This window comes from Lissotriton vulgaris, chromosome 11 (assembly GCF_964263255.1).
Source record: "Lissotriton vulgaris chromosome 11, aLisVul1.2, whole genome shotgun sequence".
In the NCBI taxonomy this organism is placed as follows: Eukaryota; Metazoa; Chordata; class Amphibia; order Caudata; family Salamandridae; genus Lissotriton; species Lissotriton vulgaris.
This window is the reverse complement of record NC_141699.1, coordinates 173823100-173845831: the sequence shown is the minus strand read 5'-3', so window position 1 is coordinate 173845831 and position 22732 is coordinate 173823100. Positions and strand designations below refer to the sequence as shown.

General features: G+C 48.5%; 1 protein-coding gene across 1 annotated transcript in view; it reads left to right on the top strand.

Moving 5' to 3' along the window:
• Nucleotides 1-22732, top strand: part of NAA25 (N-alpha-acetyltransferase 25, NatB auxiliary subunit) — an 893576-nt gene that overhangs the window by 554506 nt on the left and 316338 nt on the right. The window contains exon 15 of the mRNA XM_086943077.1: nucleotides 7933-8032. Within this exon, the coding sequence (XP_086799203.1) occupies nucleotides 7933-8032 (100 nt within the window). The remainder of the gene's footprint in view (nucleotides 1-7932; nucleotides 8033-22732) is intronic.

Genomic DNA, 22732 nt, shown 5'->3' with positions numbered 1-22732 from the left:
CTTCAATCGCTTTGCAATCTCTGGTAGGAGATTAGCCACATACTTATCTACAAACAAATGCCGACCCGTATCATCTGTTAAAGATTGACCACTGTAATCATGAAAGGCCTCCTCGAAGCGCGTAAAGAAATCGGAAACCGTTTCATCGGGTTTCTGCTTGCACGACGTTAACATAGTCCAATCAATCTTTTTGGCGGGAACAAGCGTTTTTAATTTACGCAAAATAGCTGCCGGGAGTTCTAGGATTAGCTGACAAGGCTTGCATGCTGGTGCCCTGTCTAAATCTGCAGCATTTATTTCTTTCCATGTCCCTCCCAATATTGTCTCATCATTATTTTTACGAATCTGCCGCCACATATCAGGGGGTAATATCAACCCAAAAAACAAATCTATATCTACAAGAGTCATCACACAAGACGATATAGCCCCCTCCACCCCCTCATAAAATGCCGCTGGATTTTTCCGGAGATCAGGTAAAGAATTTTTCAATGCCATGACATCTGCTCTATTCCATGGCGTATATACCCAATTATACACAAAATACCCTTTCGCATCCTTCGACAACTTATCATCATCCGTACCTTCCCCTTTTGGTGGAACATACAAAGGCGCGGCTTCACGCATAGGCATAACATGCAACGCAGAATTCTTATCTGAACCACGAAGAGAACACTCCTTAGCCTCCCCGTTATTTCCCGGCTCGGACTCCTTTTGCCTCCGTTTTCGTTCCTGTCGCAATTGGGTTGTCTCATCCCGCAGCTTGATCAATTGCTTGAACAGGTCGTCAACATCTGTAAGATCAAAATCACCTTTAGCTAAATTCTCACGATACACCGACAACACTTTAGGCTCAAGGGTATCAGAAAGTTCACGATATGCGTTTACAACTTCATCCGCCAGACTGGACAGAAAATACATTAATTCAAGATCCGACCACCCTTTCTTCTCTGTTAACAACTGCTCCTGAGTAACACAATGCTTATTCACTTTACGAGCCCAACTACGTAAATGAGCGGACCTATCCGCAGTAAACCTGAGAGCAGATACACCCTTTTGGTTCGACTTATCCTGTCCATCATCCTCGGAATCCGCAGCCGGAGCCGTCGGCAGAACGTACGGAGGCGGTGACCGATCTAACAAAGAAAAATCATCAATTTCATTATTAAGGACAGGATAGAGTGGTCGGCGAATAGGAAACTGACCAGTCGTTTGCAAATTACGCTCCCGTTCCTCCCTTTCTTTCTTCTCCTGAGCCTCCTTTTCCTCAAGCTGTAAAGCCTTATCCCGAGCAGCCTTGCGCTGCTCTTTGTCCGCCAAGGCAACCTCACGCTTCATTCGCTCACGCGCCGCTTTCTCCCACATTCGCACGCAATCAAACATGTTTTGTCTAGACCTGCGTTGAAACATACATTGCTCTACAAATTGGATTTTACTCAAATCGTACGACCCGTGTAGGGGCCATTGCAATTCGGGATCGGCCTTAGTGTACTTATGCCATAATTTACTGTACATAATAGGTGGAAGGCCAAATTTGATATACATGTCCCTATTTGGTTTTCCCTCTGGGGGAGCCGGCTGTGATTCCGCTAACCTAATTGAGGTACCTTCTCCAAAACAACACATTCCCTGGAGTGTGCTAAAAACAGGCATGTTCAAAGAGTATCACGAAAGCGTGACACCGGACAAAATGGCACTTACAGTTCCTCTCACGATTGTGCCGCTCAAAGGGAAAAAACAAAGTTAGAGAAACATCTCTACATGCCTGCCTATGTGAAGTGCACTACACATATAAGTTCAAAGATCACAAATTCACAATGTTAGCTAACTCAAATCAAAGTTCCTAGAACTCGGCAAGCGTCCGAAGACTACCTCACCGATCACAAAGCACAGATTTTCAGTAAGCGTCCGAAGACTACCTTACCGAACACAATTCGTAGAACTTCAGTAAGCGTCCGAAGACTACCTTACCGAACACAAAGCTTACCAAATACTCAAATGTCCAGGTTCCAACTGCCAAGGTCTTGTAAGCCAAATCAGCCAAACGGCACTTTCTCAGCGATGCGGACACTTCGAAAACTCAGTCGGAGACCGGCGCCACCTGGAAGGTCAGATCGGAAGGAAAGGAAAAAACACCGTGGCAGCCAAGACTCGGGTCACTCGTGGCAGCGCGCGCCCATGGCGGATTTCCAAGCCTTCGTCACGACCTCTCCTTCGAGCATCCGAGTCGCCGATGAGTCCCTTCGTGGTCGCCAATTGAAGTATTTCGGGGTTCCCAAGGCCTACACGCTCCAGAGATTACCCACTTACACACAAGAACTGTTGGCACGGAAACTGTAAAATGCAAAGAACAAGTTTATTAAGACCCCATGGGGTGGTGGTACACTCAAACAGCACCCTTCGGTAATGCTAGAGGTATCACACCGAACACCGGTGTGACCCCGTTTATATACAATTTTGGGGCAATAAAAGTTTAGGCGGCACAAGTTAAGACACAGTTTTAGAGACATATATGGTCATGTTTTGGAATACTGCCAGCTCATTGGAGAGTTTCAAACCCGCTGGTCAGTTAGCGGCACATTCCTGAAGGTTTACGGGTCAGTGAGAACTGCGCATGTGTGGCTTGACCAGTACTAAAAATAGCCTGTTGCTGGGCAGATGAGAGTGGTCAGTGGAACGGACAAAGGACTAAAGGGCACGTCGGCCACGAGGCCGCTCATGGTCTAAGATGGCCGCTGCAACATTCAAAATGGCGTTTATCGTACATAGCCAAGTTAAAGAGGACAACGTGTAGATTCGGCTAATCGCTAATCCGGACGGGCCAATTACGACAAGGCAGTCCCTCAAAGAGCATTCAGCAATTGCCGCGTCCTCGTCTAGGATTAGGACTAGTTGAGTGTCATCGGCATATGCTATTGAACTTATAGCAAAAGAGGAAATGAGCTCCATCAATGGGACCATATACAGATTAAATAAAATGGGGCTCAGACTAGAGCCCTGAGGTACCCCAGACTGGACTTCCCTTTCTTCCGAACAGTACTGCCCTAGCATGGTAATCTGCTTTCTTTGTCTCAAAAAGTTGGTAAACCATTTCAACACGGTGCCCACTATACTTCTTAGGCGATGTATCAAGATATCGTGGGACACCGTGTCGAAGGCTGCAGATAGGTTTAACAGGATCAGGACTGCTCTTTTGCCCTGATCCAAAGCAGCTCTGATTGTTTCCGTAGAAAAAAGGAGGGCAGATTCTGTCGAATAATGGGATCTGAAGCCAGCTTGGTTTGGATGGATAAGATTTTTGTCCTCCAGGTATGCTGTGAGTTGTTTGTTGGTACAGGTCTCTGCAAGTTTGCATACCGCCGGGAGAAGCAATATGGGCCGGAGATTTGACAATACTGTTGGGTCTTGAATGGCTTTTTTTTGGAGGGGTCTAACAGCTGCCACCTTCCAGCATGTTGGAATATCTCCTGTTTGTAATGAAGAATTTAATATGGAGTTGATCATTGGATTGACCTCATCTTTTATAGCCTTAAGTAGCAGCGGAGGACAGGGATCAAGAGGGGAACCTGAATTCAGTCTTAAGATGGCTTGAGAGGATTCAACTGGGCTAATCACGGCAAAACTTTCCCATGTTATGGTGCCCGGTCTTTCTTTTGAAGCTGTAAAACAAGCTGTGTCCAGTTCTTCCTGATAGACCTGTGGGAATTCTTTTGTAAAATTAGTGATTTTCTGTTCAAAGTATTCTGCGATTTTATCACAGAGAGACTGGGATGACGGGATTTCCTGAGATAATATTTTGGGTTTCCTAAAACAGTTGACAATTTGGAATATTTCTTTTTGATTATTATTAGTAGACTCAATCAGATTTGTATAGTAACTTGTTTTAGCAAGTTTGATTGAGATATGGTAATTCCTCCTACCCTTTTTATAGTTTTCCCGATCGTCACTCTTGTAGTGGCGTCGCCATTTACGTTCTAAGACTCTCACTTCTCCCAATGTTTCTTTTAGTGAGCTAGTGTACCAAGGAGCAGATTTTTTCCTTTGTGTAGTTTTAGATTTCGTTCCTCGTGTTTTCATTCTCTCCTCAATGGTTCTCATCCAGCCCTTGTAGTGTTCATTATCAGTGATCACGTTCCCTGACACAGCTGGTTTTTCTGCCTCCACCCAGCTCATCAAGTCCGGATGTTCCATGATTTTACCCCAACAGGGGATTGAGTTTGTATTGCCTAAAATTGGATTAGTTTCCTTTTTCTTGTCGATTTTAAGGTTGAAACCAATAAACTTGTGATCTGACCATGTTTGGGTTAGTGGTGATTCTACTTTGATTGTATTTATATTAGAGCAAATGCAGTCCAAAGTAAACCAGGAAGTATAAAGTACTTGGTCACAAAGTCTGTTCTCAATGAAAAAATTCTGTCTAGTGCATGTAGGCATTAACTTAACCAAGTGGTTACAATGGTGTAGGAACAAATACATGTGTTATTCAGTCTTGCCTAGAACAATAGTTATTGTGCAGAAAAAGTGAATGAGGACATCTAGCCCTAGAAATATGTAGAACAAAAAACATAGTCCTCCTAGTTACAAAATGAGTTATGAATCACTGTGCGACATTTATTTACAAACACGCATTTTTAAAATAACAACTATATTCCAAGCGTTCGTTGAGACCCTTAGGGTTGGTGGAATCTAATAGATTTATCCAGTAATTTCTTGTTGAAGCAAGTATTTTCTATTATCTCTTCCTTTAATTATCGGCACTTTTTCTAGTACCAGAATCCTAAGTTGGCTGATATTGTGGTTCTGCCTATGAAAATGAACGACTACAGTAGATTTCTGATTTTTAGTCCTTAAGTTACTTTTGTGTTCGGTCAGATGAGTTTTTATTTTTCTTTCAGTTTTTTCTACGTACGGAAGGCCGCATGGACACTTCAGTAGATAAACCACTTTGCTAGTGTCACATGTAGCTGTAGTTCAGACAGGACGGTGCGATTTTCCACGTTTGAGAACATCCTTTCTACATAGAAATAACACACCTCAGGATCAGGAGGTGATAACCACTGGCTCCCTTAACATTAGGATCGGAGAAATCTCACGTTTAAAATTTGTCTACATCTTGGAGTGCGATTGCAATCCTTATTTTGTGCCTACTGGATTGGGGACATCATCTGGGAATGGTGGTGGTCAGAGGGCTCTAGTCTCTGGCAAAACCTGGCTCCACATCACTCTCTTGGATTTGCTGGCCATTCACCTAGTGTTGAAGGCCATCCTAACATTTCTCAAGATAATACTGCTGCAGTTTCTCACAGACAACTCTATTGCCAAGTGCAAAAACAACAATTGATGGACAGAATGCGGAACAATGTCATACATTCACCCCAGTACAGAGATCTGGGCCTAAATCCATCGTTTTTTTGCACTCCACACCACCCCAGTTCAGACATGGCCATATGCAAATCAGCCTTGACCCTGCGCCTCATGGGAACAGTCCAGCCCGAACTGCCAAGCCATGTCTTTCCTGGACCAGAATCAAGCATCCTAGGACCGGTTTCTGGCTATCAGCAGTCTTCAGCCAGGATAGCTTGTCTCCAGTAGTGTGGAGAGCATGGGACTCACGTCTGAGCATATCCATCCCAATCAGGCTGCATCAAAACAGGGCAGAAGGGAGGGTTCTGCTCCAGGAGATGCTGCATCTCTAGACCTGGGAGAACTGTGGCTGGATATTTCCACCACCATCTAGTGCACAGTGTTTAAACCTTTGCCTGTTGGTGTTCCATAGAACACGCTCTAGGAGTCCCATTTAGGCTAGAAAGGAGCACAGTACTCCTGTATGCCTTTCTGCCTCTGGCTGTCCTGCCCAGAGTTCTGAAGGCGATCAGGAACGATTGCACCCAAGACATTCTAGTCGCACCAGATTGAGCCAGGACAGTGTGGTTCCCTAAACTTCTAAGCAAGAACATATGTCCTCCTTTCAAGCTTCTCTTCAGGGGGAATCTTCGGTAAGAGCTGCAGGGCAAGCTTCTACACATGAACCAGCCCAATTTACACTTCCATGTCTGGACCTTGAGCCACAGCAGTCCACTGTATTCATCTACCACTTGAGGTTGTGAATGCCATCCATGTCGCTATGTCTGTCTACAAAGTCCATTTAAGACGGTTGCTGGAACAAATTTGCGACCTGGTGTGGAATTCGCTAACATCCCCTTTGCAAGCCAAACTGTTGTATGATTTATTGTTTGTTTTGTCTTTGTTCCAGCCAGTCTTGCAGTGGTTACTATTAGATATTATTTCTTGGCCCTTTCAACCTTTTTGCATTTGCCAGACTAACCATCCTTGTTTAAATCATCTGTTGTGATGTGGTTTACTATAGGTTTACTATAGGTTTGAAAAACGTATGTTCCATCCGAAACCATTTTGATGCCACAGTGAGATCTTTATTTAGATCTGATGTTGTGTGTAATACACAGCTGCTCGTTGCATCTTCTGACTCTGAAAACAGTCTACCTCACTGTAGTCACTTTAGCTTGTGTGAGTGAGATCCAGGCATTCTGGGTACAGCTGCCCTACAACTCCTCTTTTACCTGGCAATCTCCTGTTTAGGACCAGGGCTGCCTTTTTGCCAAAAGTCATGACTTATTCACCATAGGCAATCCATCACCCCCCTAAGTTCTTTGCTCTGCCTCACCCTCTCAAAAGAGGCGGTGAAACTATGTTGAATAGACCCCAAAATAAACTTAAGCGTTGACTTCGATCGGATTAAAGACCATCACTTGGATGGTCTGCTTTTTGTGGCGTTCTCAGGGGCAAAGAAAGGTAAGGCCCTGCTAGAATGAACTTTGCAAAGGTGGATAGTCCTCTGCATTGATCTACTATTCATTGGACGAGAAGCAACCTCTCTAGGGACTGAAGGCTTTTTTCACCAGGGCCAAGGCTGCTACCACCGCATTGGCTCATGGAGTGTTTTTGACATCTGTCAGGCTGCGACATGGGCGTCTGTGCACACATTCTTGAAGCACTAGTTCCTTGATAAACAGGACTTCTTGGTCTGAATCCACCTCACACACCCTCCATGCTTGGGAGGAACTACTTTTCTATCTATACTAAAAAAAAGTAACTTACCTTCAATAACGTTCTGTCTGGTGGATTTCTCTATCTAACTGCAGACTTCTCAACCCCTCCCGAATATATTACCACCCCTCTAACCTCCCTCTTCTGTAGACCGGAATACTTTTTGCCATCTAAAAGGTTTCAAATTTGAGACCTGTGCAGTGGTACCTCCAATTGTTTTGTACTTTGCGTCTGAGAGCACAGAACAAGTACAGTAAGAAACTGATGTTGATGCCCAGGTATGGCGTTTTGTATACAGTTCTGCCCCTTCACTTGTTCATCATGTAAACTGCATGCTTAAAACCATAATGAAACCAGTATTGTCAAACCATTACTTATTTTTTCGATTTTTGACAAATAAGTGCAATAAGCGGTGTATGTTTAAATGTGATAAAAAGTAAAATTCCCCCATGTCATGCATTTGTTTTGGGGGGGGGGGCAAAAGTGAAAAATGACCCATCGAAAAATAAATAAAACAAGGCATGAAATGAAAGCAGAGAACAACCTACCAGCTCTGGCTCTCAAGTGGATTACTTTTTAGGTGAATGCAAAATGTGAATTATATTTGAAAAGACCATTGGAGGAAGATTGTTGACTAAAAAGCATGTGTGTATGTATACCCATTTTACTACAGTAGGTTGGTCTCCCTGTATGTCGTTTATAATAGATCTGATTGCTTGACTTATGTTTACCTTCTGGGGTTATGTGTTTGAATAATCCCTCTACAGTATAGTTGTGCTTCATTTCTTAGTAATCAAGCTTGCAAGCCTTTTGTCGGATTTTGTTAAGGAACTTTATACTTTTTGTTTCTGTCCTTTTGTTTGTCTTCAGATTCCTTTTGACACGTTATGCTGAGTCACTGGGACAGTTTGCTGCAGCTTCGCAGTCCTTTAATTTTGCACTAAGGTTTTTTCACTCAAACCAGAAAGATGTAAGTAAAGGATATCTTTTGCTCACTAACCATTTGCTACTTTTGCACACTTCATTTTGAAACGTTTCAATAATTTGGTTATCATGTTTTGCTACAATTTATTTCTAGTATTCCTGCTAAAATTAGCCCTTCAGTCTTTTGCCAATTTAGTGACCTGCTACTTGTCTGTGAAACAACGTATTTTAGTTTCCAGGTCGGTAAACTACCATCCATATTTCTGAATATTTACTTTTGATATTTGCTGCTGATGCTGTTTGAGTAAGATTAAACTCATAAAAATAGACTGAAAGTGGTTAAGAGGAAATCTCCTTTCCAAGTTCAAAAAGGGTTTTCCTTTCCTGATGTGATGTATAGCAGATGTGCATAATTAGTGTAGTATTCTGATGTATACCTCTACCTGCTGATTCCTCACCAGTTGAATAACCCCATGTGCCAGGCTTGGGTCACAAAGTTTTCATAGCTGTCCTACACAAGTAAGGGGTGCTGGCTCCATCTCAGCTGTGGAAATTGTGTTGTGATTACATTACTGGAGCCTTTTTTTCTGTGTCCTTAGCCCCTTCACTGCTTCTGACGGCCTATGGCCGTCACGCACACTATCTCCGTAGTGCTGGGCACGTCGTTGGCCGTCTCAGCCCCACCCACTGCGCTAAACCGCTGCACTGCAGCGGAATTGCCGCCACAGTTAAGCTGTTAGAGAAGAAGACAAGGAAACAATGGATCAATCACGGCAGTACACTGCCCCAGCTACATTGAAACCTTTTTAAATGGTGCCCTATGACCAACTTTTTGCATGGGGAGGTGGGTGGGATTGGCGAGGAATCTGCCGGTAGGTAGTCTCCACTTGAAAGATCATTGCACAAGGTAGGCAACTTTTTCTGTTGATGAATGATTGGACTTGCAGGTTCCTCACTTCTTAAATATATATTGCAAAGTAGTACCTTATTTCAGGTGGGGATCTAAAGGAATGGGCAGACAAGGAAATCTTGGAGCATAGTGTGTACAAAATAACCATCCCGCCTCACTTCTGAATCCAGGCAGAAGTGCTTAGTAAAAGTGTAAAGAGATACCCATGTCTCAATAAAACAAATGTCAGCAACTGCCACTCCCTTGATCACTGGAAATGTAATCTAATGCAACAAAGTCCTTTTATTTACTGCAAAACCCTTATTGGCTACATAACCCATTAAAAGCTGGGATCAGACCTGCTCTCCCTTAGTGCAGTTAATCTAATAACTGACAGCCACCTTTGGATCCAGCAGGTGTCATATCTTTTCCTCCCAGGATTATTGAACACTGATAAATCTGCAGTTTCTACTAGTGCCCATAGAGTATCCAATAGAAGTATTGTTAAAGGGTAAGTAACTTTTATTGTGAAGTGTAGGGAGGGGCTATGACTCAAAAGGCAAAGCCTTGAGTGAGTCATGGTGGCCCACTCTGGTGGTAGTTAATGGCATACTACACTCTCGCTCTTACTTACACCCACACAGCCAGTATTATGTTTATCAATATCAAATATTTTTTCTTGGGATCATTTATGTGCATGTTAATGTTTAAGAACGTTTTTTTAAAGAATTCTAACCCTGCTGTTACCATGGCTATTGCACAAAAAAGTATTGTTTGAATTCTCCAGTATTCAATGTTTAATAGATTCACATGCTTGTATCTTCCCCGTCGTCATGGTGGGAGTCTCCCGGTAAAAGAATAACCATAGCAGTAGAAGAAAAAAACTGCCTGGAAACCATAGAGTAGTGAAAACAATAGGTAACCTCTCCTCATTATGTGGCCCAAACTACAGCCAATCAGCTGCCAGCACCAGCCTACACCATTCCCAGCAGAACTACCATACCTCAGATTTCCAACCGCCTTCATGTGCGAAGGAGTCTCCCTGAGCTCAGCTCAGTTATTTCTCTCTACTGAACTTTCGACCTCCTACAGTTGGAAGTAAGGTACTGATTTTGTCAAGAGTATTTCATTAAAAATGTCTGAAGGCTCCAAGAAGAGACTTTTCAGAACCTGCAAGTCCTGTGGCAGGGCCAGATTAATTTCTGAGGATCCACATAAGGAATGCTTGTACTGCTTGTACCCAAAGCATGTTCCTAAGTACTGCAAATATTGCCGGACCTTCTCTGCCAAAACGCTTAAGGATAGAAAAGCTCGTCTCTTGTTATGGCTTTAAAAGAAAAAATCAACATACTCCGAGTCTGAGGGGGAAGCCAAAGGACACACCTCTAAAAAACATGAGAGAGTCCTCTGAGGAGAAAGGAGATTTGAAAAGACAAAAAGCTGAAAAAATCAAGGAGGGTGAACTTTCTTCTTCTCTTCCTCCAATTCCTCTCAAGCCTACTTCAGAAAAGAAGGCTCCGTCGTCGTTACCGTCAATTAAATCTGCTCAAATTCCAGTCAGATCGCCGACAAAGCTGTCGACGACGACCATCTTGACGACCACAGCTACGACGACGATGACTACTCCGTCGACGGTGAGTGCCAGACCCTCGTCGACGGCAAGACCTTCGTCGACGGCAAGACCTTCGTCGACGACCGTCCCATCGACGACACAATTAGTGGTTCCGTCGACGACCCCGTCGATGACGAGAAAATAGTCGACGGTGCCTGCAGTTGGATCTCCAACGATGATTACATAAACCTACATTTCCATTAAAAGGATTGCTCCGTCGACTGGCTCGTTGGTAAAAAAGGAGAGTTTTCCACTCCAAAGATTTCCCCTCTGCTTCCATCTACCATACTGGATTGCCAGAAATCCGAGGAGGAAGGTCCCTATGGAGTTGCCTATAGTCCCTCGCAACTTTATATTAAGAGTCAGGACTCTGAGGAGAAGGATTTCCAAGAGGTTCAAGAGCATTTCACTTTTAAAGATCGCCCTGTAAGAGGCCCGAAGCGGTATGAGTCATTCCATCAAGCTTATCACTAAGAGGATGACGAGGAAGTGAATCCACCTGTTCAGGAAGAGGCTCTGTCAGTGACCGTCTCTTTGATATCAAACTTGAGGCACCTGATTGACAGTTATTACCGTCGCTTTCCGGAAGATAATGCTCCAGCCTCTACTACTGCCTCTGCAAATGTTTCTCAGCCTGTGAGAGAAACACCTCTAGTTCAGTCACCTCCTCCAGTTCAACGTACGGACATTCCGAAAGTTATTACAATTCAAGATGATTTAACTGATTCAGATAATGACGATCAAGCTGAGGAAGGGGAAATTCCTCAAGATGATGTGGTTGGGGACGAATGGAACCAATATAATGTTCCAACTTCCCTGGTGTCACCATTACCGCAAGCAAGTTCTCTGCCAGAGGATATAGCCAGCTTTCATGATCTGATTGAAAAGGCTGCTAAGAGATTTCAACTTACTGTGCCAGTTAAGGAAAGTGATTGCTTTCTTTATGACTTCAAAGAGTCTGCTAGGACGTCCGTAAGAGCTATCCCAATTATTCAGCATATCTGGGAAGAAGGAATCAAGCTGATGAAAATCCAGCTTCAGTTCCAGCTTCAATACCTAAGCTGGATAAGAAATACCGCACTCCAGAAACGGCTCCGGCATGTTTAATCGGTCATCCTCGTCCGGAGTCTGTTGGTCCACGCAGGATGCAGCGGCCCCGGCGTCGTCGGTGCCTTCGGGCCCGGCGCCGCAGGATGCCGCTGGACCCTCGTCGGGCGATGGACCGTCCACGGTGGACCTTACGACCCCCCCTGGGTCGGTCCGTATGGTATCCCCTCTGGCCTCGTCCTCGGGCGGCGCCGGCCCCGATGCCTCCTCTCACTGGGTTCCGACGTCGGGACGACGTCTACCGACGCCGCTCTCGACGCCGTTCAGAGAATTTCAATTCCATGAACCCACCTCATTTGCTTATGACCCTGAATCCCAGGAGATGGGGGAAGAGGAGGATTGGGAGGGGTCTGAGGACCCTCTGACAAGGGAATGTCAGTCTTCCATGGACTGGACAGGAGACCTTGGGAGGCCAGTGGCCTGGACACCTCTCCAGACACTGGATTCGTCTCTCCTCCTACCGTGGCTTCGGAGGAGGGCGCTACTTATAGTGTGGTGCTGATGAGGGCTGCTAAGGCCCTGGGCCTTGAGCTCCCCGTCGCGGCCGTGAAGACTAACCTCCTCACTGAGGTCCTTAAGCCGCAGTCATGCTCCGTGGAGCCTCTGCTGCCGTTTAATGAGGCCTTGACAGACGTTCTTATGGGCACTTGGTCCAGGCCCGCTACAGGTTCGCCTGTAGATAGGAACGTGGCCAGACGCCACCGCCCGGCCCCGGGCGACCCATGTTTCCTGTCCACCCACCCCACCCCGAGAGTCTGGTTATCCAGGCCTCTAACTCCCAGACCGCCTTCCCGTCGGCCCCTCCCGATCGGGAATCCAAGAGGTACGTGGCCTATGGCAAAAAGGTGTTCTCGTCCCTTAGCTTGGGACTGCGGTCTTCCAACACCGCATGCCTCTTGGGCCGTTACACCCACTCTCTGTGGGAAACGGTGGCGGAAGTGCTGCCAGAGTGTCCGTTGGAGGTACGGGCCAAACTCGGCCAAGCCCTACTGGAAGGCCGGGACGCAGCGAAGTATAACATCAGGTGCGGATTGGATACTACTGACTCGCTGGGCAGAGCGATGGCTACGACAGTGGCGATACGACGCCACGTCTGGCTGAGATCCGCCAACTTCTCGGCAGACGTCAAGTCAAGTCAAGTAATTTATATAGCGCACTACACACCCAGAGGGTCTCAAGGCGCTTCGGAAGGGGAGGAGGATTACTTGTCATATATCCACGTTTTAAGTTGCTTTCTGAATGCTAGGTGGTTCTGGGTGAGGCGAAGGTAAGTGGGGAGTGAGTTCCAAGTTTTAGCAGCCAGGTATGAGAAGGATCTGCCTCCCATGGTGGTCTTGTTGATGCGAGGTACAGTGGCGAGGGCTTGGCTGGAAGAACGTAGTTGGCGGGAGGGGGTGTAGAAGGACAGTCGTGAGTTGAGGCATTCTGGTCCGATGTCGTAGAGTGATTTGTGTGCGTGGGTTAGCAGTCGGAAAGTGATTCTCTTATTGACGGGTAGCCGTTGGAGGTCTTTCAGGTGACCAGAGATGTGTTCGTTGCGCGGGATGTCTAATATGATCCTGGCTGAGGCGTTTTGGATTCGTTGGAGTTTCTTCTGGAGTTTAGCGGTAGTACCTGCGTAGAGGGTGTTTCCGTAGTCCAGTCGGCTCGTGACCAGAGCATGGGTGACTGTTTTCCTGGTTTAGGTGGGGATCCAGCGAAATTGCGAAGAATGTTGAAGCAGGATGAAGAGACGGCGTTGACTTGTCTGTTCATTGAGAGTGAAGAATCCAGGATGACGCCTAGGTTCTGTGCGGGATCTGTCGGGATGGGTGCTTTTCCAAGGGCTTCCGGCCACCAAGAGTCGTCCCATGCAGAGGGGGATGTACCTAAGATGAGGACTTCTGTTTTATCTGAGTTCAGTTTCAGACGGCTGAGTTTCATCCATTCGGCAACTTCTTTCATTCCTTCGTGTAGGTTAGTTTTGGCGGTGCCGGGGTCATTGGTGAGAGAAAGGATCAGTTGAGTGTCATCCGCGTAAGAGATGATGTTGAGGTTGTGTTTGCGGGCGATGGCCGCGAGGGGGCTCAGGTATACGTTGAAGAGGGTGGGGCTGAGTGAGGATCCTTGTGGTACGCCACAGATGACTTCAGAGGCCTCGGACTTGAATGGTGGAAGGCGGACTCTCTGGGTTCTTCCGGTGAGGAACGAGGTGATCCATTCAAGTGCTTTTCCTTGTATTCCGATGTTTCTGAGGCGTTGTAAAAAGGGTGCTGTAGCAGACTGTGTCGAATGCTGCAGAGAGGTCGAGGAGGATGAGGGCGACTGTGTCTCCATTGTCCAGTAGAGTTCGAATGTCGTCTGTTGCTGCGATGAGGGCGGTCTCAGTGCTGTGTTTTGCTCGGAAGCCAGATTGTGAGGAGTCGAGGGATTTGTTGGCTTCGAGAAAAGCGGCGAGCTGGTTGTTGACAGCTTTCTCGATTACTTTGGCTGGGAATGGAAGGAGCGAAATGGGGCGGTAATTTTTGAGTTCGGTGGGGTCCGCTGTGGGTTTTTTCAGAAGGGCGGTGAGTTCAGCGTGTTTCCAGTTTTCCGGGAAGGTGGCGGAGTTGAAGGAGCAGTTGATGACGTCTCGGAGGTGCGGTGCTATGACGGAGTCTGCTTTGTTGAAGATGTGGTGAGGACATGGGTCTGTGGGTGATCCTGAGTGGATGGAGTTCATCAGGCGGATGGTGTCCTCTGTGGAGATTGGGTTCCAGTCGTTAAGGGTGTTCACGGGGGGAGAATGTGCAGCATATGGTTGGGTGGGTTGGTCTCCGGGTTGGTTGTCGAAGCTGTTGTGGATGTCTGCAATCTTGTTGTGGAAGAATGAGGCTAGGGAGTCGCAGAGGGCTTGAGAGGGTGTGATGTCGTTGGAGTTGGCCGAGGGATTGGAAAATTCCTTGACGATGTTGAAAAGTTCCTTGCTGTTGTGGGCGTTGTTGTCAAGTCGATCCTTGAATGCTGTTTTCTTGGCCTTTCGGATTAGTTGGTGGTGAGTGCGGGTGGCGTTTTTGAAGGCGTCCTTGGTGCTAGTGGTTGGGTCTTTTTTCCAGGCCTTTTCAAGGGAGCGGCAGAGTTTCTTGGACTTCTTAAGATCATAGTTGAACCATGAGGCCTTCTTGTTGCCAGGTTTGCTTTGACGTTTTTTCAGTGGTGCTAAGGTGTCGGCGGTGTTGGATAACCATAGGGTGAAGTTGGCGGCGGCTTGGTCTGGGTTGGAAGAGTGGGCTGGGGTGTTTAGAAGGAGCGATGAGGAGATCTGGTCGGTGGTGATTTTGTTCAGTTTCTTTGCAGAGTTGGTTGGAGGTGGTTGGTGGGTTTTGGCTTGTTGTAGGTGAAGTGAACGCAGCTGTGGTCAGTCCAGAGGAGATCCGTAATGTGGCTGAAGGAGACATGATTGCTGGAGGTGAAGATGGGTTCGAGTGTGTGACCTGCGATGTGGGTGGGGGAAGTGACCAGTTGTTTAAGTCCGACGTTGGCGAGGTTGTCCAAGAGGGTGGTGGTGTTGCGGTCGTTGATCTTTTCAAGGTGAAAGTTGTGGTCTCCCAGAAGGATGTAGTCTTTGGAGGGGAGCGCGTGTGGAGTGATGAAGTCCGTGATGTCCTCACTGAATTTTGCGCGGGGTCCTGGTGGTCTGTAGAGGAGGGTGCCTCTGAGTGTGGTCTTGGGGTCGATGTGGATCTGGAAGTGAAGGTGTTCAGAGTTGGCGAGGTTGGCGTCAGAGCTGGTTGAGATGCGGATAGATTTCTTATGGACGATAGCGATTCCTCCTCCTGTGTGGCTGGTACGGTCTTTGCGAGTGATCTTATAGTCTTCAGGGATGACAATGGTGATGTCTAGGGCGGAGGAAGCGTTCATCCATGTTTCCGTTAGGAAGGCGATGTTTGGAGAGGTGGTGTCTAGTAGATTCCATAGGTCAATGGCGTGTCTGTGGACCGAGCGGGTGTTGAGAAGGATGCATTGTAGGTGGTTGGGGTCGGGAGTCTGTGGTGTGGTCGTAGCGGAGATGTTGTCGGTGCCGCTGAATTTGCAGGAGTAGCAGGAGAAAGGTCCATGGGTGTGTCCAGGAGCAGCTTGGACGCAGTTGGGGGAGCGGCCGGGGTTAAGGGCTAGGAGGGTGGAGGCATCGTAGGTAATGCGGGAGGGCTGGGAGGGATGGGGGCCAGGGGGACTGGCGCTGGGCGCGGTCCAGGCGCGGACGGGCGTAGACGGGCTTACCTTTGGCGCACCTTCGGCGCGGATTGGGCGCGGTCGCTGCGCGTGAACGCTGCGCGCGGGAACTACTGTCATATATGGATAGTGAAGGGGGAGGGGCGAGGGCGGCTCAGCTGGGAGGCGGGGCGGGCTGCGCACGACAACAATAAACAAAATGGAGGAGGGGGGAGCACAACAGAGCGCTTGGGGAGAACGCGCTAATGCAGCATAAAAAGTACAATCACAATCACAGGTTAAAGCGCATACAGAGCAAAGCGGCAGCCAGGCACAGCTGAAGGCTGAAATCACGATGCAAATTCGGCAAGAGCGCTGCTAACGATACCAGTGAGGCGCTAGGGGCAGTGGGAGCGACCACTCCGGCCAAAGCGTAGAGCGAGTCACAGCGCTTCCAGGTCGGGAAGCGCCGTTTGTAGTCTGTGGGAGGGCGGCTCAGCTGGGAGGCGGGGCAGGCTGCGCACGACAACAATAAACAAAATGGAGGAGGGGGGAGCACAACAGAGCGCTTGGGGAGAACGCGCTAATGCAGCATAAAAAGTACAATCACATTCATAGGTTAAAGCGCATACAGAGCAAAGCGGCAGTCAGGCACAGCTGAAGGCTGAAATCACGATGCAAATTCGGCAAGAGCGCTGCTAACGATACCAGTGAGGCGCTAGGGGCACTGGGAGTGACCACTCCGGCCAAAGCGTAGAGCGAGTCACAGCGCTTCCAGGTCGGGAAGCGCCGTTTGTAGTCTGTGGGAGGGCGGCTCAGCTGGGAGGCGGGGCGGGCTGCGCACGACAACAATAAACAAAATGGAGGAGGGGGGAGCACAACAGAGCGCTTGGGGAGAACGCGCTAATGCAGCATAAAAAGTACAATCACAATCACAGGTTAAAGCGCATACAGAGCAAAGTGGCAGCCAGGCACAGATGAAGGCTGAAATCACGATGCAAATTCGGCAAGAGCGCTGCTAACGATACCAGTGAGGCGCTAGGGGCACTGGGAGCGACCACTCCGGCCAAAGCGTAGAGCGAGTCACTCATGGACATGCTGTTCGATGGCCGTCGCCTCTTTGGCGACAAGGCAGATCACGCGCTTGAGCGCTTTAAGGACTCCAGGGCTACGGCCAAGTCCTTGGGCCTCTCGGCCCCGCGCCAGCAAATGAGTGCCTTTCGCCCCTTTCGTGGCCAAGGAAGGGGCGCCCCCACACGTGCCGCCAGCCAATCGCCGCAAACTGTCGTCCAGCGCGGTGGCGGCCGTGGAAACCGCTGTGGAGGCGGTCGGGGAAACAGGCGGAACCAGTCCACACCTGCTCCCGCAGCATCCGCCTCTAAACTCTCCTAGTCCGTGCTTTTCGGCCCATGTGACGCCAGTGGGAGGCAGGGTTCGCCATCACCACTCATTGGCGCGCAGTCACTTTGGACAGGTGGGTGCTGCAGATCGTCCGACGGGGCTACTCCCTCCCCTTCGAGACGACCCCTCAAGCGCGTATCGGGGGATCACTTGCGACTCCTGCAGGAGGAAGTTTCGGCCCTCTTGGCCAAGAAGGCCATCGAGCGCGTTCCTGGGCCAGAAGTAGGAGGTGGTTGCCACTCCCACTACTTTCTGGTACCCAAGAAGGGCAAAGGGGGCCTACGCCCTATCTTGGACCTGAGGAACGTCAACGGCTTCTTCCGGAAGGAGAAGTTCAAAATGCTGACACTGGCTCAGGTCTTGGCTGCCCTAGACCCAGGAGACTGGATGGTAGCGTTGGACTTGCAGGATGCGTATTTCCACATCCCCGTCCTGCCGGCCCACCGACGTTACCTGCGGTTCACGGTAGGCCTCGAGCACTTTCAGTTTACCGTGCTCCCCTTCGGCCTTACCAGCGCCCCACGGGTGTTCACGAAGGTGATGGCGGTGGTCGCAGCTCACCTGCGCAGGTTAGGGGTTTCAGTCTTCCCCTACCTAGACGACTGGTTGTTGAAGGCGGGCTCGCCCCAGGCAGTCGTCAACCACCTCCAGACTACGGCGGATCTCCTGCACAGGCTGGGATTTTCCATCAATGTGCCGAAGTCACACCTGTGCCCCTCTCAGAAGCTCCTTTTCATTGGAGCGGTTCTCGACTCGGCGCAGTTTCGGGTTAACCCGCCCGAACAGCGAGTCCAGGATATACAGGCCCTGGTTCCGATCTTCAGGCCGTTATCCCGGGTTTCGGTCAGGTTGACGCTGCGGCTTCTGGGGCTGTTGGCCTCCTGCATCCTTCTGGTGCATCACGCACGGTGGCGGATGCGGGCTCTGCAGTGGGACCTGAAGTTTCAGTGGGCCCAGCACCGGGGCAACCTTTCCGACCATGTCCTGATCTCGGAGGGCACTGCGAGACAGCTGCAGTGGTGGCTCACGGACCGCGATTGGGTCAACGGCAGATCCCTCTCCCTTCCCCAACCGGAGCACGTAGTTGTGACGGACGCGTCCCTCCAGGGCTGGGGTGGCCACTTGGGAAAGGCGGGGATCAGAGGACTCTGGTCTCCGGCGGAGTCCCAGCTCCATATCAATCTGTTGGAGCTGCGGGCGATTCGTCTGGCACTGAAAGCATTCCTCCCGTCTGTCCGAGGGAGTGCAGTGCAGGTGTTCACGGACAACACCACCGCCATGTGGTACTGCAACAAACAGGGCGGTGTGGGGTCGTGGACCCTATGCCAGGAGGCTCTGCGCCTCTGCCAATGGCTGGAACATCAGAGCGTGACTCTGGTGGTTCAACACCTGGCAGGTTCTCTGAACGCCAGGGCGGACGAACTCAGCCGTCGGTGCTCGATGGATCACGAATGGCGTCTGAACTCGGACGTGGCGCAAGGCCTCTTTCTGCGTTGGAGAGAGCCTTGGTTAGATCTATTCGCCACCGAAGAGAACGCGCAATGTCATCAGTTCTGCGGGTTGGAATTTCCAAGGCGGCGCTCGCTCGGAGACGCTTTTCGTCGCGAGTGGAGCTGCGGTCTGTTGTACGCCTTTCCCCCTATACCTCTTCTGCCCAGAGTGCTGAAGAAGATCAAGCGCGACCGGGCACAAGTCATCTTTGTGGCTCCGGACTGGGTACGAAGGTACTGGTATCCCGAGCTACTCAGCATGTCAGTCGATACCCCGGTTCGTCTGCCTCTTCAGAAGGACCTTCTGTCGCAGCGGCAGGGGACGGTCCTCCACCCGAACCTGTCCAGTCTCCACCTCCATGCATGGAGATTGAGCGGCGACAGTTGAGGCCATTTGACTTGCCTCCTGAAGTTTGCAACATCATTCTGGCAGCCAGGCGTCCCTCCACAAAGACGGTATACGCATGCAGGTGGTACAGACTTGTGGCATGGTGCACAGCAAAGGCTGTGGATCCGCTCAATGCTCCTCTCTATGAGATTCTTCTCTTCCTTCTTTCTCTTGCCCAGCAGGGCTCTGCTCTGGGCACTATCAAGGGCTATCTTTCGGCTCTTTCAGCCTTTCTGAGGCTGCCTGACCAACCTTCTTTGTTCAAGTCCCCTATAGTAAACCGATTTCTGAAAGGCATCACTCATACCTTTCCTCCTGTTCCTTTCGTGATGCCTCAGTGGGACTTGAACCTGGTTCTAACATTTCTGATGTGCGCTCCCTTTGAGCCACTTCATAACTGTCCACTTCGCCTTCTTTCTTTGAAGACTGCCTTCCTGGTAGCCATCACCTCTGCCAGGAGAGTGAGTGAGCTCCAGGCCCTCTCTTGTAAGCCTCCTTTCCTTTCAGTCCATCCAGACAAGGTTGTTTTGAGGACTAGGCCCTCCTTCTTGCCTAAGGTGGTCACGGCCTTCCACATGGGGCAGTCCATCACATTGCCCACCTTCTTTCCGCCTCCGCACCCCTCGAGAGAGGAGGAGAGGCTCCACCGTCTGGACCCAAAACGTGCGCTCTCTTTCTATCTGGATCGCACACGCCAGTTCTGGGTGGATGATCAACTCTTTGTTGGGTACGCGGGCGCTAAGAAAGGGAACGCGGTGCACAAGAGGACCATTTCTCGATGGATTATCATGTGCATCCAGGCGTGTTACTCCTTGGCTAAGAAGGAACCACCTGTTGGGCTGCGGGCTCATTCCACTCGAGCCACTACCACTACCTTGGGCCGAGGTGTGCCCTTGCAGGACATTTGCCAGGCTGCTACATGGGCTTCGTTGCACACGTTTGTGAGGCACTACTGCCTGGACAGTCAAGTCCGGAGGGATGGCTACTTCGGCCGTTCTGTTCTCCAGGACTTTCTGGTGTGAATATTGGTTCGCAGACCTACCACCACGGGGATGGTATTGCTGGGGTATCTATTCTAAGGTAAGGAATCTATCACTAACGTGTTTCTTTCAGATGCACAAGTTACTACTTGTGTAACGATATATCTGTAAGAGACATTCGTTAGTGATAGATTCCTTACCGACCTGCCCATCCTCCCCGTTCTGCGAACCGATATCTAGGGTTAAGGTCACCCACTTTCAGGGCCCTAGTTTCTTGGCACCAGTGTCGGTTTTTGTCATGGCTCTGCGCTTCTAGCGCGGAAAAGCTGTGGCTAAGAATTGACGTCAGCACGCGGAGGCGGCGTCTAAGTACTCCGACGACGTCATCACGGCGCCCACGACGCCGACGACGGACGCAGAGCCGCAGACGACGCCTACCGACGCGCAAGGGTACTGCTACGCAAAACTTTCCGGATCCAGTCTGACGCCTGGGGATATTCTAAGGTAAGGAATCTATCACTAACTAATGTCTCTTACAGATATATCGTTACACAAGTAGTAACTTGTGCAATAGCCCCAGCCTGGCCGAGACAATTTTGGAATACAGAACTTCTCCAATTGTCAGTGGAGCCAAGGATGCAGTTTCCAATAACCAAAACTTTGATTTCCATGAACAGAGGCCAAGTACTTAACCCACAATTGACCTCTCTAAAATTGTCGGCTTGGAACCTTTCGAGCATGAATTCCAGTCACTAGATATCCCTCAGGAATGTCGCGAAATATTGAAAAGTTCTGCAGCACGGTCTACTAACTAGACATACACCGCAAAATGGAACGATTCTGTAATTGGTGCCTTGCTCATAAGGTGCATCCCTTTTCTTCTCCACCTGAGCAAATCTTTCCTTATCTGCTGCAATTAGCCAGTTGAGGACTTTCGCATTCATCACTTAAAGCCCATTTAGCAGCAATATCCAGATATCGATGATCCCCAAGGATGTCTATCTCTTTGGTCCCAAAGATTAATTAAAGAATTTTTAAAAGGGTTATGCAGAAAGTTTCCTCCAATAAAACGTCCTCTACCTCCTTGGCAGCTCAAGGCGGTCTTGTCCCAACTCATGAAAGCACCTTTTGAGCCAATCCACAAATCAGAGTTGCAATTCCTGTCATGGAAAGTAGCATTACTCCTGGCACTCACATCAGCCAGGAGAGCCAGTGAAATTCAAGCCTTTTCAATACAAGATCCCTTCATACAATTCAGATCGGATAAGGTGCTGTTAAGAACTAATCCAAAATTTGTTCCTAAAATACCTTCTTCCTTTCATCTAAATGAACCGGTGATTCTGCCTACATATTTCAAGGATCCTTCTACAGCGGCAGAAAAAGCTCTCCATACTTTGGACATAGGCAGATGTCTAAAATTCTACATTGAAAAGATAAAACCCTTTCGCAAATCAAACCAATTGTTTGTTGCTTACTCGGGGCCTAGAAAAGGTTTGGCTCTTTCAAGATCCTCTATTTCTAGATGGATTGCATCCGCCATCGTCTTCTGTCAAGGGAAAGCAGGAAGACCTCTCGACACGAAAGTCCGTGCTCACGATACACGGAAAATGGCAACGTCATCTGCATTGCTCGCAGGTGTATCCCTTCCAGACCTATGCAGAGCAGCAACTTGGTCGAATGTTCATACATTCACCAAACATTACTCTCTGGACACAGCATGAAAAGCAGATGCAGCAGTGGGACAAGCAGTTCTGCGACATCTTTTTAAATAAGGTACATGTTTATGAATTTACAGTTTTCTGTAATGTTATTTATGCACAAACGTTTTTAATGACAAATGGGGTCTCATGCTTTTTGTTTCTTAATGAGTCTTAAAAAAAAAAAGTGTATGGCACACAGCCCTGAGAGAAAAAAGGGGGTCTAGCCTAGAAACGCTCTTGCAAAAAGGACTGCTATCTATTCTGATACAAGCGTGTGAATCTATGAAAGATTGAATACTGGAGGAAAAAATAGTTACTTACCTGTACACTATGGTTCTCCAGTATTATCTTTGATAGATTCACATGCGCCCGCCCACCTCCCCGTTTCTGCTAGGTAGACCACCTTTTATCTCTGGTTTTCTTACAAAGCTCACTTTTGGGCTGTTGGAAATCTGAGGTATGGTGGCTCTGCTGGGAATGGTGTAGGCTGGTGCTGGCAGCTGACTAGCTGTAGTTTGGGCCACATAATGAGGAGGAGAGGTTACCTATTGTTTTCACTACTCTATGGTTTCCAGGCAGTTTTTACTTCTACTGCTATGTTTATTCTTTTACCGTGAGACTCCCACCATGACGACGGGGAAGATACAAGCATGTGAATCTATGAAAGATAATACTGGAGAACCATAGTGTACAGGTAAGTAACTAGTTTTATCTGTGGGAAAAAATTTCATGATGTTTTTCAGTAAAAAGTCTACATTTCAGTTTAGATTAATTGCAAGGATTTGTTGTCCACATTTGGAGCTGGGTATTTGGACTAGTGAGTTCTGTGCTAGGTAATAGTCCTTTGTCTGTGCTAGCTGCAAAGCATGTCCTTCACAACTTGGATCTCAACCTTTTATGTTTATGTAACCCTTCAGATTCACCCTTTAGTCTTCCATTTTTTTTCTTGGAGCTCAAGAATATTAGGATTTAAAAATGGAATGCTGTCCTCTTGGCCTCTGTTAGACTG